Source organism: Syzygium oleosum, unplaced genomic scaffold, assembly GCF_021117445.2.
Source record: "Syzygium oleosum isolate NSW1041296 unplaced genomic scaffold, Sole_v2.1 Sole_v2.06, whole genome shotgun sequence".
In the NCBI taxonomy this organism is placed as follows: Eukaryota; Viridiplantae; Streptophyta; class Magnoliopsida; order Myrtales; family Myrtaceae; genus Syzygium; species Syzygium oleosum.
This window is the reverse complement of record NW_026607490.1, coordinates 11,158,100-11,174,326: the sequence shown is the minus strand read 5'-3', so window position 1 is coordinate 11,174,326 and position 16,227 is coordinate 11,158,100. Positions and strand designations below refer to the sequence as shown.

Below are 16,227 nucleotides of genomic sequence, written 5' to 3'. Positions count from 1 at the left end.
CAGCCGGTGACAGGCCACAGGCAAGGGCCAACCAAGCTAGTATCTAGACCAAGATTGGAGTTTGCCGACCTCGGGCGAGCTCAACCTCGCCATATCCAACAAGCTCACCAGATTTGACAAGCTCAAGCCTTACCTGAGGCCGACATTGGCCCACCCACACCTGTGGCCGATCGGCGAGGCCCGGTGATTGGCGGAGGAAGAAGGAAAAAGAAAAAAAAGAAAAGAAAACATAAAATAAAATAAAAAATATTAAAAGAACTTCAAATTTTTTTAAAAAAATTTTAGCCTCGAAGGACCCGGGCACAAGCATCGAGGACCTAGGCTGGCCTCAATATCACAAGGCCTGGCATCCCGGGCACAGGCAACGATGTCCTGGGCTAGGCCTCAATGGACTCGGGCATAGCGGCCGAGGTCTTGGGCGCGGCCTAGATTGACCCGAGCTAAAGAACCGGAGTCGTAGGTCCAGTCTTGATGGACCCGGCGCCGCTACCAAGGGCTTGAGAACAAGCATAGGGGTTACCATGCCCAAGCGCAGAGTTTTTTGCCCAAGTGTCAAAACTTAATCATATTTTGGAAAATGATTTCCGATTTTTTGAAGAGGAAATCATTTTTCTGAATTTAAGTTTTGGTAGGAAAACCTTTTTCGTTGGCTAAGAAAACATTTTACGTTGATTCATTTTTCTAAACGATCCAAATGCCGGAAAATAAGACAAAAAAAATTTTCGAAAATTGTTTTTGAGGAAATAAAGGAAACTTTAAATCTTTCAATACGGACCAACCCACAAACGAAAATGACCACTTGACTTAGGACAGCCTAGGAGGAGAAAAATTGCGATAATTGGAGATGCGGGAGCACACAACACGTTAATACCATGAATAAGGGAGGGGCATGACCAACAACTGCACCAACTATAATTAAATTACAATTTATTGACAATAATTTGTTCCGAGTGTCGATCGATAGAAAAAGCTAATGCGTGCGCAGCTCATTCTTCATATGATTAACTGGTGTGCTGACACAATAGTGATGTGCTAACTCGAAAAGGAATCTTGCTATAAATTAGAATGGGGGTCTTGGTCTCCCGAAAGAACGGCTTTGCATTGGTCCATCGTGGGACGTGACTCCTCGTCGTTATCGTTTCGTCCAATTTGGACTCATTCAACGTTAAACGTTTTGCACAAGGGATATTCATTGTATAATCCCACGGGAAAAAGGGGCATTGCATGGAGTAATTCTGTCGGGGGGAAAGGTCATGGAATGACTCACGAGGGTGGCTAAAGTTTGAGCTAGTCGACATGATGAATTGCGCACACGATTTAAGCGTGCAAAGATGAATCTCGCATTGGATGCCTAGAGCTAAGAAAGTGATTCGTGTCGATTCTTTTAAGATGTCGAGAATCGCTTGTGTGAAAGGAAAATCTCGGTTCTGTTTCGTGGGGCAATTTCCGGATGAATGACACGGTACAAATATCTTCTTTACGTAAACCTTATATATGTATCTTTGGTGGTCACTCAATGAAGACCGGGTTAGATAGTGATATGTTAGCATGCCCTCTGCCAAAAGAATGAGAACTTATATCATGCCGTCCTCATTAAACCACTATTGTATTTATGTAAATCTATTATGATACCCATTGCAAGAATATGAATTGTTGTTGCCACCTAGACGCCACCTAAGCAAATTAGAAAAAATTATCCAAAAAGTCATAAAATTATTTCATTTTTGTAAATGCAATTCTAAAACTTTCAAATTTACCAATTGAGTCTTACACATTTTCAAATTTTGCCAATTGAGTTTATCCGTCTAATTTTAGCCAGAAATCGTTGTCGTGGATGCCGAACGTCCTAAGTGGCATGGTCAGCGCTGGCGTAGACAATTTTTAATAATATTTTAATATTTTTTGCATTTTTAAATATTTTTTCTTCTATTTACTTTTTTTCTTTCTTTTTCTTCCGCTTCTTTCAAGTCCGGTGAGGGTTGGCCGACCCTCGCTAAACACATGAGAGGGCCGGCGACCCTCCCCAGCCGTGAGCAAGGGCTTCACGGCCCTTGCGAGGTATTGCTTCACGCCCCTCGCGAGGTATAGTTTATTCAATTTTAAGAAAATAGAGAAGCAGATTCATTTAATGGTAATTTTTAGTGCTTTTTTTTTCCCTTTTTAGCTCCACCGTTAACATGGAAAAGATGTTTGGGAAAAAGTCACCAAAAACCACAAAATATACCCACCTTCAACTTTTTCTCATTTTCATCCTCTTATTTCTAGAACCAATCGTGAATGAGTCACAAATGTCTAAAGGTATCTCCGAAGACTCATGTGGAGAATCCTCAAGCCAAACTTTGAGTCGAGCGGCCGCGATGGCCAGATTTGGCAGGCGATCAAGCATGGGCCAACCAACATTGCTTAAGGTTCAGGCAGCAGTGGGCAGCGATGGACTAGAGTTAGAGAGCTCTAGCCAAGCGATCATGAGTGTGAAGATGATAAATAGTAACTTCGAACTTTCTTCTTCTTTTTCATTTTTTTAGTTTTTAATTTTAATTTTTATCTTTTTCTGATGTGGCCACATCAATGCCACTTGTCTTTGGAAATCACTAATAATGCCACGTCGGATTTTTAACAGTTATTTCTAACAAAAATAAATGTATCACTCAAGTATAAGTTTGAGGTTAAAAAATGTACAGCAAGCATAGTTTATGATTTTCGATAGCCTTTCCCATGATGTTAATAGGCGATTCACTGGCTTGCCCATCTTACAATAGATCACACTTCATTTCCCATTTCACCACGTTTTATGCCACGAGAATTTTGACCATTATTGCTAGGACAATTTGTCACTACGCTCTAGAAATTTTAATCATGAAAATGTCGGTTAAAGATGAGGGCGATCCATTGTCTTTCTCGATTCACATCGTGATGGAAAGTGTTCCACTTCCTTCTATATCGAAGCTATTTCGAATAAACAAAACCCTGCAATTCAATAGTCAAGACTAGGATGCGGTGCGCCACCAATTCAAAGACGATGGCGCTAAGTTAAAGTATGTTCAATGTCTCGTGAACAAGTTTCATTACGTCAAGTTAGTGGTGGGGTTTCATTTGATGCTCTCCCCTCGTCTCTTACGAGGATTCGACTGTGCGTATGTTGCATAGAATGATGGATTTTTCCGTTTATCTTGCAGGACATGACTCTTTTTTATGTTAAAAAGACAAATGGCAAAGCCATTATGCTCGCCATGGTGAATCATGTTTGATCGTTTGCCTATAATCTAATGAGATATTGTGTGGTTATTTGCTCAACTTTGGTTCGTTTGCAATGCCCCTTTCTAAGGAGTCTCGCGGCACGCGCATCTAATATGGTCCAACTCACGATGAACATAAATATCAAGGGAAAATTATCCTTTCGGTCGTAAATTTATTGTATGGATTCTAATGTAATTCTAAGCCTTTTAATTATTTCAATGTAGTTCTCGTAGAATTTCAAATTAGTCATTTTGGCCAATATTTGGTTTAAATTGCTGATGTGGCTAACTGTTCATCATCTTGAACTTCGCCATTATTTGGCCAAAACCTTGCTCGCAAGTGATGACAAGCTTTGCTCAGTGGTCACTGACTGACATATTAATAATTGTCACTGTTGGAAGAGCGCAGCATAAACTTGATACCAGTAAGTCAACATATACAGTTGGACCCACCTTCACTTAAAAGGTTAAGCCAATGAATTATGAGCTAACTTGGATGTTTTAACTGTTCCATATCATACCAATTGTTCGATGTGGGATTTTTCCAACACAACTTATACGCGTATCTCAACGGTCTCCCATTTACATGTGAGCTCAGTGTTAGGTATGTCACCCTTAATTTAGATATCTTATGCACCGACATATCTCAACTTGAATCTCCATCAATGCTTATGACATCCCCAATTTGGACCAAGACGACCAAGAGAAATAGCCATGGAATTGGCGAGCGGTCCGATCCAAGGGTCGGTAATAGAATGGATGGTATGGTCGGAACGAGTGTATTGAGGATTGGTCACGGCTCGATCGAAAGATCGTCTATGGATTGGCCAAGGGATCGACAATGAAATGACTCCCCAGCTGCGCAAGTCGCTTAGAGTGATTCGACTATGGATCGACCTTTCAACCATAAGGGTCGCTAGTGGGACGGTCCGGGACGACCATGGATCAGTGCCGTGCGGGCATGTGTCAGTCGCGGGTGATTTCGCTCGGCCATGCATCGGTCGCGAGCAACCATGGATCGATCCCGTAGTACTCGATTCCACGCGACTACATGATAATCGAGAGTCGACCATGAATCGTTGGTACTTGAACGTGAACCGGTCGCGAATCGACCATGGATTATTGCATAGAGTTGGGTAGGCCAAGGACGAGCCATGTGCCAGGCCAAGAGCCTTATGGCTTGGTCGTGGACCAGGCTTTGTGCCGGCCGAGCAAGCCAGGCCTTGTGCCCGGTCATGGACCGGCCCTTGCGCCATCAGTCAGGCCACGGACCGGTCGTGTACCAGTCATTATGCTTGACACTTATGCTAGGCCTTGTGCCCATTAGTTCCGGCCTAGACCTAGTTACGTGCCAATCATACTTGGCTACGGGCCATGTATTGTGCCGTTCGTGAGCCAATGCGTGTGCTCGCCCAAGTACCGGCTCCTCGCTCGTGTGGCCCAACCATGCGCCCGGCACGCCGTCTGTGCGGCCCAGTACCATGCCCGTGCATTCGGTCCTGTACCCGTGCGGCTAGGCCGTGTACCAGGCCATGTGCCCGGCTCTGCGCCCGGCCAGATAGGCTATGACTTGGCCTTGTGCCTGGGCGTGCGGCCAGTCAGTCAGGCTAACTTGGCCTTGTGCCATTCAGCCCGGTTATTGTCCCGACTATGCTCGGTCATTCTCGGGCATACTCTAGCCTCGAACCTCGGTCCAAATAAGATGGTCGATCGTGAATGAACACGTAAACTCCTGGTTACGTTGGTTGTCTCTTAAATATGTAATAATGAATTTTGGGAGTTTAATTATTGGCTTAGGTGTCTTGTGCCAATAAGTTAGTGATCTTGGAGAATAGCAACAAGTTACATGCCCAGAGACTTGGTTAGCAAGAAGATAAGTTAATTTAGTCAAGTCAATGGCTTTATTAGAAACTTACCTTGCAAGTTGGGTAACTTCCCTAGCAAGTTGGGTTGCTTCTCTTGCAAGTTGGCTAACTTATCTTGCAAGTTGACTAACTTCCCTAGCAAGTTGGCAAGATGGCCTATAAATAGAGGCACAAACCATTCATTCTCAATTTTCACTACTCATTTCCCTCTTCCTCTCTCCCTCACGCCACTCACTCTCTAGGCGCCCTCTCTCCTCTTGGATGCGCCCATGCACGTGCCGTGCCGTGTTACTCGGTTCACCACTAAGCCATCACCAACCACAATCTTGGAGGGTTGTAAGTAGACTTACTAAACATTGGCTAAGGTGTGGTGTTACGTTATTGGGCGAGTCATGTTTTTTTTGTGCTTGCGTAAATCTCGTGGTTTGTGATTGCTTGATATAAGCTTGCCACGCATGTTTATGCATTTGTAAGGTTTGCTCATGTATTTAGTATGATGCGTGAAATCACGTTCGGTCCATGAATGAGTCTCGCTTGGTTCGGATCGGCATCGAGGCATGTCAGAACAAGCCTTGCTTGGAGGTCCGATATTGGGGCGTACCGATCCAAGCCTTGCTTGGTGTAGGTCGGTGCCATGACCAGTCGGTTCAGATCATGAACTTGGTTCCGTGCCTAGCATGACTTAAGATTTTTGAGGATTTATGGCATGACGCTCACTTCATGTGAAGTGATGCTTGTTGGCATGGTCACACGGAAGAAAAGAATAGCCGTCGCCCTTGATTGGGGACGTTGCCCGATTAAGTTCAGATGAATAGCCGTCGCCCTTGATTAGGCGACGTTGCTCGATTGAGTTCGGATGAAAAGCTGTCGCTCTTGATTAGGGGACGTTGCCTGATTAAGTTTGGATGAAAAGCCGTCATCCTTGGATTAGGGGACGTTGCCCGGAGAATTTCCAGAAGAACCGTACCAACGGTTAAGATAATGAATCTCTCGTGTGTATGCTTTTGGTTGAGATGTTGTTGCTTGAATAGAAAGGCAAGTTGAGATCATCTTATGCACAAAAACGAGTGTGTTTGAAGCATCTTTACTATTGATCTGCTATCAATTGATGTGGCTATGACATGTGCTTTGTTCAATGGCGATATATCTTCCTATCCGGAGTTTAGTGAGTTTTACTTACTGAGCCCCCGACTCACTCCATTGTTTTTTAGATTTGTAGACATGGAAGTCTCACATAAGTTTTGGGAGCTGTAGTCATGCTAGAGAAGATAGAAATTTCCTCCAGCCTACACGGATACATGTAGTATGTTGAAAAGGGAAAAAGGCCCGTAGAAATGGGCTTGTCAAATACATTCATGTAATATATATGCCATCCTGTAAATATAAGATTTGCTTATGGTACTTGTTTTAACCCCATTGTTTATTTGATTGTCCCGATTTTGTGCTTCCACTTGTTTGTAACGATAAGATAAAATTGAACGGGACGTCATGCTCTTAATGAGAAGATAAAAGAAACGGGACGACGACGCGCCTAGAACGTCACATTAATAACCCCGAGGTGAGGACGTTACAATGCCCATCGGGCCCACGCTACTACACCGTAAAGCCCACCGACAGAAATTGCATTGGTCACCTAATTTTTTCCTTGAGATATTTACCAAACACCGAAACAGATTAGGGGGTCCACCAATCAACTATATGCTCTAATACCATTTGTTAAGAGAACGCAACAAAAACCCAATACCTTCACATGGGGAGATCACCAAAAGAGAGCCCAACTCCGAGCCCGTTAACATATTCAGTTAGACCCACTTTCATTCAAAAGCTTAAGATAATAAGTTATAGGTCAACTTGGATATATTAACTACTCCACAACATGAGGGGCTTTTCTAACACAACTTACATGTACGTCTCAACAGCACCAATCTTCTTGCTTGCAAGAAGAGATCTCCCTATTGCTCCAAGCAAGCATGTGCTATTAGCTAAAATCTTCACAAAGAAGGTGTCCTTGGTTTTGCTTATTGTAATGAGACAATAAAATGTAGACCTCGCCAGCGTGACTTAGGGCTTAAGCAATGCCGTGGTGGAGATTGAGCCCTCTAGATTTGGGGTCTTGAGCTCAATGCCACAGTAGAGGTTGAGTCCTCTAGATCGGGGGCTCGAGCTTTGATGTCACCATCGAGCTCGAGGTCGTCCAACTTTGCCTCGATCTCGAGACATTGAGCTCGATGGCAATTATAGATGACGGTAAAATATAGACCACAAAGAAGGTTAAGTCATCATAGATTGTCTATTTGCTTCTACATTCAGTAAATCGTTTTCTGACTTTTCAATGTTTAGACGACGGAAAACTAATTGATCTACGGAAACGTTTTCCATTGATGGAAAACAAACAAGTTTAGATTGGGGAAACCGACTTTTTCTTTTCTTCCTTTCGGGGAAAAGGATATCACTATCTCTAAACTACCAAACAATTATAAAAAATACTTTCTTTTATGAAATTTTTTAGTGAAATAAACGCACATTGATATTATAACGAAATCCGTATAATGAATTTTTTTCAAAATGTTGATAAGCTAAGCTTTCCCAACATGTCCTCTTTCTTTTTAAGTTCGACTTGAGCCCACTCGTTGATTTTTGTTTCATACTCTATCTCCCTCGATGTGGCAGGCATCCTCTTCGTTCGTCGTCCGGACCATTCCGTGGTCGCCGGCGGCGAGGCCGAGCTCTTTTCCGGCGCCAATGAGTGCCCGGAGAAACGCTAATTCAATGGCCTCCGTCTCCGCCGACGACATTGCAGCACCACCCCTTCCAGCCCCGGGCAAAACGCCGAAGTCCGACGCCATCTACAATGGCCAATACCACTCTCTGGTTTCTTCGCCCTCTACGCCCATTCGCGCCCCGAAAGATTTGAGCTTGCGGCCTTCTCCTGAGCTGGGTCTTCTCTCTCTCTTGTTCGTGCTCTTCATGGTAATCTTGATTAAATGAGCCTAAATTTTTGACCTTTTGGAACTTTAGTCGGGCTTCTGCGACTTGGGTGTCTCGGTTTTGATGTTTGATTTCGTGTTAGGCCATCGGTTCGGTTCTCTCTTTGGCGATAGTGTCTATCCCAGCTATGAGTGTAAGTGCACGGTACCTGTTTGATAAAATGCTTGTGAGAGGAGAGGGTGCTTTGTTTCGGAAACGAAAGTGAAGAATTAGGTGGCATTGAAACAGGCATTTCGGAGATTGGCAACCTCAATGAGTGACTTGTCCAAAGTGGTGTCCGAGGAGGTGCCCGGGACTTTGTCTTCCCTGAAGCTCTCAGGCCTTGAGATCAGTGAATTGACCCAGCAGCTCAGCAATCTCAGGTAAGCCATTCCAGTTTTCATTGTTTTCAAAGAAAGAATATTGAGGGATGACCTGGGCAATTGCGGTAACTTGTTTCTAATTTGTGGGCTTTGAAGGCAAAAGATCTCTGGCAGTAAAGGGAAGAGAGAGAGGGGCAGTAAGTCTAGCTCTTCCCGGAGGAGGAATTACCCTTTTGTTGACTGATAGGTTCAAGTTGGATATTCGAATCATGCTTGTGTTTGTAAAGCATCTAGCAATGTGAGTTTGATGTGTGTAAATGACCTTAAAAGTCACCCCCTTAACTTAGGGAGGCTGCAACTGCGACGAACTTGGCTTGCTTCTGTGTAAAGTCCTCTTTGTTGAAAGATTGAACTGCTAGCAAATAGTTAGTCAAAGTGTGTCAGAATGATCCTTAATTTTGTGATTCCTAGTGATTTGAGGACATTGTATATCACACTGTTGAATAATCAAGGATTGCTTGTGAGATGATTGTCGAAGCTTGTTTGCAATAGCATGCACCGTGGTTGGTTTTATTTTACCACGCCAGTACTACGTGCTTGCACTTTACTTACTGTGTATCCCAAACGGCCAATTAACATTTGAACTGAGCTTTTCTTACTGCTATATCATCCATTTGCTGGTTGGTTCAGTAGATTAAGATCCATACTGCAGCCACACGTGTGGCAATGTAACAACATTTTGCCTGCATTTTACTTTCAACTCAGCCAGCAAAGAACACTGGCCATGAAAATGAAGGGAGTACAAGTCATGTGGGGCTTGGCCTTGTAGCGGGGCGAACAACCTCTATCAGGACATCGGAATGTCGTCTCGGTTCAGTGTGCAATGCTTTTACTGAGAAATGTGGGTCTTTATTTGTACATCGATAACCGTTTGGTTCAAAGAAACTTTATTCATTAAGTGGCCTGTACTTTCAGGTTTGATCACCGGAGCGAGCTGCTAATTGTACATTGGTAGTCAGAGTTTCGCATGCTTCCTGAGACCTTTATCTGCGTCCTTCAAATGCTCGGGGACGGGCATGTTGCTGAGGAGAGTAACCCTAGACGATGACACCAAAGATTTGCTCTCGGAGTCTTGCGGGTTCACCTTCCATAGTCGCACCTCCCATACCTGCTCCAACACATTCATTAGTACCCGGATTCATGATATGAATCATGCAAAACCGGACTATCTCAAATGAGAATTCTTCACATGCACTCGGTTTATGTGAGCCCGCTAATTCTCAGACCTTATAGCTCATGTGGGCTTCACATAATCCAATTGGTCGAAATTGATTGAGCTCACGCATTCGACGATCGCGAAGAATGGCTCGTCTTTGAGACCATAAACAAGAGAATGAAAATGAAATGGTGGAGAAAAGTATCGACCAGGCAAACAACACCACCTCATTGATTTCTCTATACCGTTGGTTAACTCGGTTCAAGATACTGCTTTGCTTTCATTTCCAACCCACACATTTGTATATGCAATTCTGATCTCATCATAGTTAAACTTAATCACAGTTCAAATACGAAGAGGGCAGAAGCTACTGTCCATGACTCGTGGACTTAACAAGCATCTCAATTTGCACACAACACGCTTCCATACTCCAACATATTCAGTCTTAAAGCTAACTCGCAGGCCGTTCAATGCACTGTCAGTTATGACTTGCCATGGATGGCAACATTCAAATATGGTCAACCATGTATTACTGCTAAACACCCAAATCCTCTCAAGATTCATCATCAGCTTAGCCGGGAACTAGCGAGAGGCAGCGAGAGAGAGGAGGGAGGGAAGGGGGCTGACCTGAATGGTTTTGCCGAGGCTGATTGGGGTGGCCTCGGCATGGACGAGGTCGCCGACCACCGCGCTCTTCACGTGGTTGATGCTCAGGTGGATGCCGGCCACCCTCTTGAGGCCGGACGCGAGGTGTGCCCCCATGCTCGCCATCCCCTCCGCTATCAGCGCTGACACCCCTCCATGCAACACCTTGAACGGCTGCTCTTCATCCCAATTCACACCCCCACGACAACGTCACAAGAAAGAGTCGAAAGAAAGGTCAGATTTTTCACTTGATACGCAGCCCGTCAGCAAAATTTGACCGGTCCAAAGACCATTCCCCAAGAAAGAAGGAGGAAGTGTACCTGGCAGCTCTTGTGGGAGACGAGGATTTTGCCGGTGACCCTGGTGGCGGTTATCTCTTCCAGCTCGAATCCCACCGCGTGGAGGGGCGGGTCTAGATCAGCCGTCTTGGACTCAGAAGTGGAAGAAGAAGAAGGGTTATCCATGGGGGATTGTGCTGGATGAATTGGTGGAGCTCTGCTTCTCCGGATAACGGGTGCGACCCAGGAACGAAGATGATCACTCTTAACTGGAGCGGGGTGGGAGACAGCTTCACCACATGCTAGACCAGCTCATGCCTCTTCCTCGGACACGATTCAATTCGAGCTCCTCCAGCTCCTCCGGCTCCCGTCTCAGCAGTAGTAGGTGCAAGACCAGAAAAGGGTAAGGATGAAGATGGGTGGTTCTACGTGTCTAAAAAGGTCCAAAGTCCAGAAGAGAGAGAGAGATAGTGGGGGTTGTTCTTGTTTTTGGTTAGGTGAGAGGGCGACGGGGGGAAAGAAAAGCCAACTGTTCTTACCATTTCCTGGCTGCATCTCGTTATCTCCTAGAAGAGGCCCTCACCTACCGTCATCGATCAAAGGAGAAAGATAAAAGAGCCTCTCTCCAAAGCGAAAATGAAAAATTTCGCCCAAACATGTGGAGGAAACAGAAATTCACAAACTTTGTCCCTAAAGGACTGTCCAAAGAACATGAATTTTCTCTCCACAATTTTTCACTTTTTTGTGGCGTCAGCTTCTCTCTCTCCCCATCTGCCCTGCCGGACCGGAGACAGTGGAGATGGCCCGAGAGGCCAAATCTTGCGTATCGACGAACGATTGTGGTTTATTGCTTTTTGTTCCGACAGTGAAATGCCTGGGAGGCGTGGTATCTTCCTTGGACCATAGAATAGAATCACCCGCTTAAGGATATGCAAGGTACATGCTTTTCTCCGCAAAAATCATTTGTATTTGGTCTATATATGATATAGTCATGTAAATCTCGTAATTTTCTTCTTTCCATTTTTTAAGACTTATAGATACATAGATTATGTCATAATATGTGGTCGATGAGAATATTCGATGGATTGCTCATGTTGCTCCAAACGCATCACATGATAAATGTGTCATGCTTATGTTTTCATATAGAGAATATTTATTTACTGTACTGTCATATTAGAAAGTTTTGAATTTATATGCACCTGGTGCAGTTTATCGCTCGCCTCGTCCCCATCTCCTTTTGCATTCCATTTTTTTTTAAAAATAATTTTGAAATCAACCACATTAGTAAATGTGGGTGCCACACCTGAGTCGAATCGCCACGTCAGATGTCAGCCGAACCACTTACCTTTAGGACTAAATTGATTCGATTCAAAAAGCATAAGCACTAAAATTGAACAATGAAAAAATTAGTAAGGTCTAATTTTGGCACTGCCCTCCACAATTTTTAAAAAGGTTAAGCCAGCTATTTGTAGCAACAAAGTCCCCACCCGTTGCAGGTATTTTGCAACCGAAATAGCACTGTTCAACCACCGGAGGTTGCTCTAATGGTCACCTTTCTCACATGAAAAGGGAGAGGTGGGAAGTTCGAATCCCCACCTTCTCGGGGGCTGGGGCTGGGGCTGGGAACGTTTAATTTCAAGTGTGGGATCTGACTCCCACACCTTGCAAAAAGTAGAACAAAAGTCTGAGAGTGAGTTGATAATTAGAGTATGATAAAATCAAAAAAGAAAACAAAAGATAGCACTGTTGGAATTATTTTTACAAGGTCTATTTACAATTAGCCCCGTAAGTTTGTTTTTTCTTGTAATTGATGCCCCTATCGTCGCATGCATTAAATTATAGTCCATTATTGTGTGTGTGTGTGTGAGTGACGATCCACCTAAGTACGTGATTGACACGAAAAAGTCGCTCCCTCACCTACCACGGAATCCAAACCCACGTGCTCGAGTTGTTGAGCATCTCATCAATTGACGAGCTTTAATTACAATTATCAGCTCATATATTGTATTAGCATCGATATTTCAATAGCACCCTCAAAGTATCTACGTCTGTCAAGGCAAGCCCTAGGTCCACGGAGGTCGGGCCCGGGTCCATCGAGGCCAGCCTTGGACCTCGAGAGTGGTCCAAGCTTGAGCTCAAAGGACGAGGGCTCCGGCCTATGTGGACTTGGGTTTGGCCTCCTTGGACTTGAGCTTGGGCACCAGGGACCCAAGTACGAGCACTGAGGTACCGAGGCCGGCCTCCATGGACCTGGGCATTGCCTTGATGGACACGGGCTCAGGTGCTGGAGACCAGGGCATGGGCATTGAGGTCCCGAGGCTTGAGTGTTGGGAACCCACGTACAAGCTCTAGGGTCCCGGCCTCCATTGACCTAGGCCCAGGGGCTGGGAAGCCGGGGCATGGGCAACGGAGTCTCGGGCCCCCGAACGTCGAGAATCCGAGCATGGTCACTGGGGTCTCGGGCTTGGCCTTAATAGACCCGGCCGTGACCTCTAGACTCGGGCCCGACCTTTAATCGATTGAAGTTATTGCTCCAAATTCATCACATGATAATTGTGTCATGTTATATGCTTTTTGATAGGGAATATTTATTATCCGTATTTTCATCTCGAATTAAGGAGAGATTTCTGAATTAATATACGCCTAGTGCAAGTACTCGATCGCCCCGTCCCCATCTCCTCTTGCACTTTCCTTTTGTTTGTTTTTTTGTTGCATAATTTTGAAACTGTGGCCATTAGTCACGCCGGTAAATTTGGGTGTCGCTTTGAATTGTCATGTCAGATGTCAACCGGACCAATCAACTTGAAGGACTAAATCGGGTCGATCGAGCATTGAAAAAGAGCAATAATGTCTAATTTCGACACTGTCCCTCGACAACTTTTAAGAGGCTAAGCGCGCTATTTGCAACGAAGCCCGTTCGATGCGGGTATTTGCAAACGAGTCAATATTCTTCGAATCATTTCTGCAGGGTCTATTTTGCAATTAGCCCCCAAAGTTTTGTTTTTCTCTTATAGGCGAGGCCCTCTATTTGTTGCATGCATTAAATAATAGTCGAGAATGTGCGCGAGTGATAGTGACCGAAAGACGCGATCGACATGAAGAAGTTGGTCCCTCACCTACCACACGATCCAAACCCACGTGCTGGAGTTGTTAAACATCATGAAAATCGATGACCTTCGTTTTGATTTAGTTCCATTTATCATCCCATTGACTGTATTAGCACCAATAGCAACCCAAAAATCTCTACCTATCTATCTCATGTGCAATCTACTCAAATTTCTTGTTAAAAAAAAAAACCGACGAGCTCAGGAGACGAAAGCAGCTTAAGCAACGGCCCGTTGCCAAGGTCGCGCGACCCCAGGCGAGATAGATTTGGAGATAAGAGGCTCGCGGGACCCTCGACATCGAGAAAACCCCGATGAACGTCGACCAAAGGCTGGCGAGCTAGATCTGGAGCGATTAGAGAGATGATGAACAATATCTACGGTGAGGGCAAGACAGGAATACGGAATTAGAAATGAGGGCAACATCAGAGAAAAATTCGTTAAGTTCCTTAGGATCCCGCGAGCCACTTATCTCCAAATCTATCTCGCCTGGGGTCGCGCAAGCTAGATCTGGAGCGATCAAAAAGACGATAAACAATATCTACAGTGAGGGTATGTTGACACTCAAATTTTGGAGACCCAGTTAGTTGTTCATTGCATAAAAAATTAGGGATCAATCCTGGTCCCTAGAAAAAAAAATTAGTTAGATTAGGAGCATTTGAATTAGTATTTAGGCCCATAAAATTAGAGATAGACTCGAGTCAATGGCTCTAAACTTAATGAATTATTCGAACTAAGCCCACAAATGAAGCAAAATTTGGCCAAGCCCATGTACATCATAAGAGGCCAAAAATTGAAATGCCAAATGGAAAATATTGAATAATTGGGTAATTTCGTTTGATATTATTACAATTAGATTTGATAAGTAGAAAATTTTTCTTTTGGGGGAAGTAAGGTATATCTCTTAAAATCTTTGAAGATTGGAAAGTTAAAACCCTAATTACACTATATATAAAGGCTCCTAGGTTCACGATAAAAAAAAATGGGCTACACAATTCCATACACGGCCACATTGGGGGCATCGTTCCCAGAGAGGGAGACCCGGTCATACTGAGAGAGAAAAATAGCGAAGGGGTCTCTCTCTTTTGGCTATAAGAGAGGTTCCCGTTCGGCCAAACGAGAGAAAAGGGAGGTGGCGGTCTTGTCCTCCTCTTGGATTGTCTCATTGTGAGTTATAGGGTGAATCGTGGAGTTCTTCTGGCAACCGCACCAAGTTTTCTTAAGCAAAATTGCAGTCCAATCCCGACGCTGCCTTCAACGTTTGTCCAGCAACTTCCGCGGTGATCGATTGCAACTATCAATTTGGGATTTTTCGTCCTATTAACCCTTCTATTTTTGCGGAATTATCAAGTTGATTGGATAATGTTCCTTATTTGAATTGATTGGATGTTTATCTTTTGTGGCGAATGATATCTTGATTGATTTGAATGTTCATCTTTGATTATTTTCCTTATATAAAGAAAATACCAAAAACATTATGTGCATGTCATATAGTTTGCATGTTAGAAAATCGCATGCCATAGAGATTAGTCTTAATTTTAAGATAAAAGAAAACCCCAAAAAATATGAGATTGCTTTAGTGTATTTATTTGCTTTATTTCCTTGCAACTTATTTGCTTGCTTTGTTATTGCATTGTTATTTGTAATGGTTGTGTACCCGCATGATCACTTCCTGCATGTTAGTAATCTAGATTAAAATTAATTCAAGCTACATGCATGAACGTTTTCAAGAAAATAAAATAGTACCGAAAGGGCGTTAGAATAATCTAGCGTAATCAAGTTTTCGAACTCAATTAATCTCTGGTTCACAAAAGTAAAGTAATTCTCCCACACTTTACTTGGGTTTCTAATCGATCCACTAAAAATAGATTATTGGCGACTCCTAAATGAAAATAATTTACATGTTAAGAATTTAAACCAAGTTGCGAATTGATATGGGCTTGGGAGAGCCTGAGCTGAGTTTAGGCTTAGTAATCCATTAGCCGAACCTATAGGCGGTGAACCCGTGGGTAAGGTCGTGACAGGGTAAGACAGGAATACGGAATTAGAAATGAGGGCAACATCAGAGAAAAATTAGTTGAGTTCCTTGAAATAGCATTTTCGAAATGCTGAAAACCAATACGTCCCAAGTTGCATTAGGTTTTTGGCATAAAAGGCTTTTGAGATTGTGTAACCAAACAACCCAGTTTTGGAAAAGTGCTTTGGAAGGCCAAAAGACTTTGAAAATGCTCTCCTTTAAGGCACACTTATTCCCTCGTTACACCCACACTTGTGTCTTCATGCTAGTGAATAAATAATTGAAAATTCGATTAATTCTCATTATTTTACCTTATATCTATTTGAACGGCAATAGCTATCTACGCCGACAAATCAAGATTGTCCGATATGATTCAAAAAATTCCACACTTATCAATGCCTTGATCAAATTACTTGTGAGAGTATATCGACAATGTCAATGTGAAGGAAAAGTCCTTAATTTCAAGTACTTATCCCAATCGCCGGATACAACCTAATTTCATTCACGATCGAATCAAGTGCAACAAGGCAAAAGTTTTCATTTTCAATAATATGCTACAATATCACGTACTAAATC

At 43.6% G+C, this 16,227-nt stretch overlaps 2 protein-coding genes across 5 annotated transcripts; one reads left to right on the top strand and one right to left on the bottom strand.

Moving 5' to 3' along the window:
- Positions 1 to 7,695: 7,695 nt before the first annotated feature.
- On the top strand, positions 7,696 to 8,831 carry LOC115693046 (uncharacterized). 3 transcript variants are annotated; one of them, XM_056312776.1, is made up of 4 exons: positions 7,697 to 8,071; positions 8,172 to 8,222; positions 8,303 to 8,451; positions 8,548 to 8,831. In XM_056312776.1, the coding sequence occupies exons 1-4, from the start codon at positions 7,763 to 7,765 to the stop codon at positions 8,633 to 8,635; spliced, it is 597 nt and encodes a 198-aa protein (XP_056168751.1). In that variant the 5' UTR covers positions 7,697 to 7,762; the 3' UTR covers positions 8,636 to 8,831. The 3 variants fall into 3 exon arrangements, with proteins under 3 accessions (XP_056168752.1, XP_056168751.1, XP_030475880.1); XM_030620020.2 differs by having other exon boundaries at positions 7,698 to 8,071; positions 8,318 to 8,451; XM_056312777.1 differs by lacking the exon at positions 8,548 to 8,831 and having other exon boundaries at positions 7,696 to 8,071; positions 8,303 to 8,455.
- A 192-nt stretch (positions 8,832 to 9,023) lies between these two features.
- Positions 9,024 to 11,087, bottom strand: LOC115693048 (1,4-dihydroxy-2-naphthoyl-CoA thioesterase 1). Of its 2 annotated transcripts, XM_056312778.1 has the most exons (4): positions 10,865 to 11,087; positions 10,573 to 10,765; positions 10,235 to 10,426; positions 9,024 to 9,559 (listed from the first exon to the last, which is right to left on the bottom strand). In XM_056312778.1, exons 2-4 carry the CDS (start codon positions 10,714 to 10,716, stop codon positions 9,407 to 9,409), a joined length of 489 nt encoding a protein of 162 aa, XP_056168753.1. In that variant the 5' UTR covers positions 10,717 to 10,765; positions 10,865 to 11,087; the 3' UTR covers positions 9,024 to 9,406. The 2 variants fall into 2 exon arrangements, with proteins under 2 accessions (XP_056168753.1, XP_030475883.1); XM_030620023.2 differs by lacking the exon at positions 10,865 to 11,087 and having other exon boundaries at positions 10,573 to 10,858.
- Positions 11,088 to 16,227: the final 5,140 nt, after the last annotated feature.

Excerpts from the sequence above, each read along its gene's own strand:
- LOC115693048 (XM_056312778.1), bottom strand. The coding sequence starts at position 10,716 with ATGGATAACCCTTCTTCTTCTTCCACTTCTGAGTCCAAGACGGCTGAT. Across the intron at positions 10,427-10,572 it reads TCTCCCACAAGAGCTGCCAG|CCGTTCAAGGTGTTGCATGG; the intron begins GTACACTTCCTC and ends GATGAAGAGCAG. Across the intron at positions 9,560-10,234 it reads GCCTCGGCAAAACCATTCAG|GTATGGGAGGTGCGACTATG; the intron begins GTCAGCCCCCTT and ends GTGTTGGAGCAG.
- LOC115693046 (XM_056312776.1), top strand. The coding sequence starts at position 7,763 with ATGTGGCAGGCATCCTCTTCGTTCGTCGTCCGGACCATTCCGTGGTCG. Across the intron at positions 8,072-8,171 it reads TCTTGTTCGTGCTCTTCATG|GCCATCGGTTCGGTTCTCTC; the intron begins GTAATCTTGATT and ends ATTTCGTGTTAG. Across the intron at positions 8,223-8,302 it reads TGTCTATCCCAGCTATGAGT|GTGGCATTGAAACAGGCATT; the intron begins GTAAGTGCACGG and ends GTGAAGAATTAG.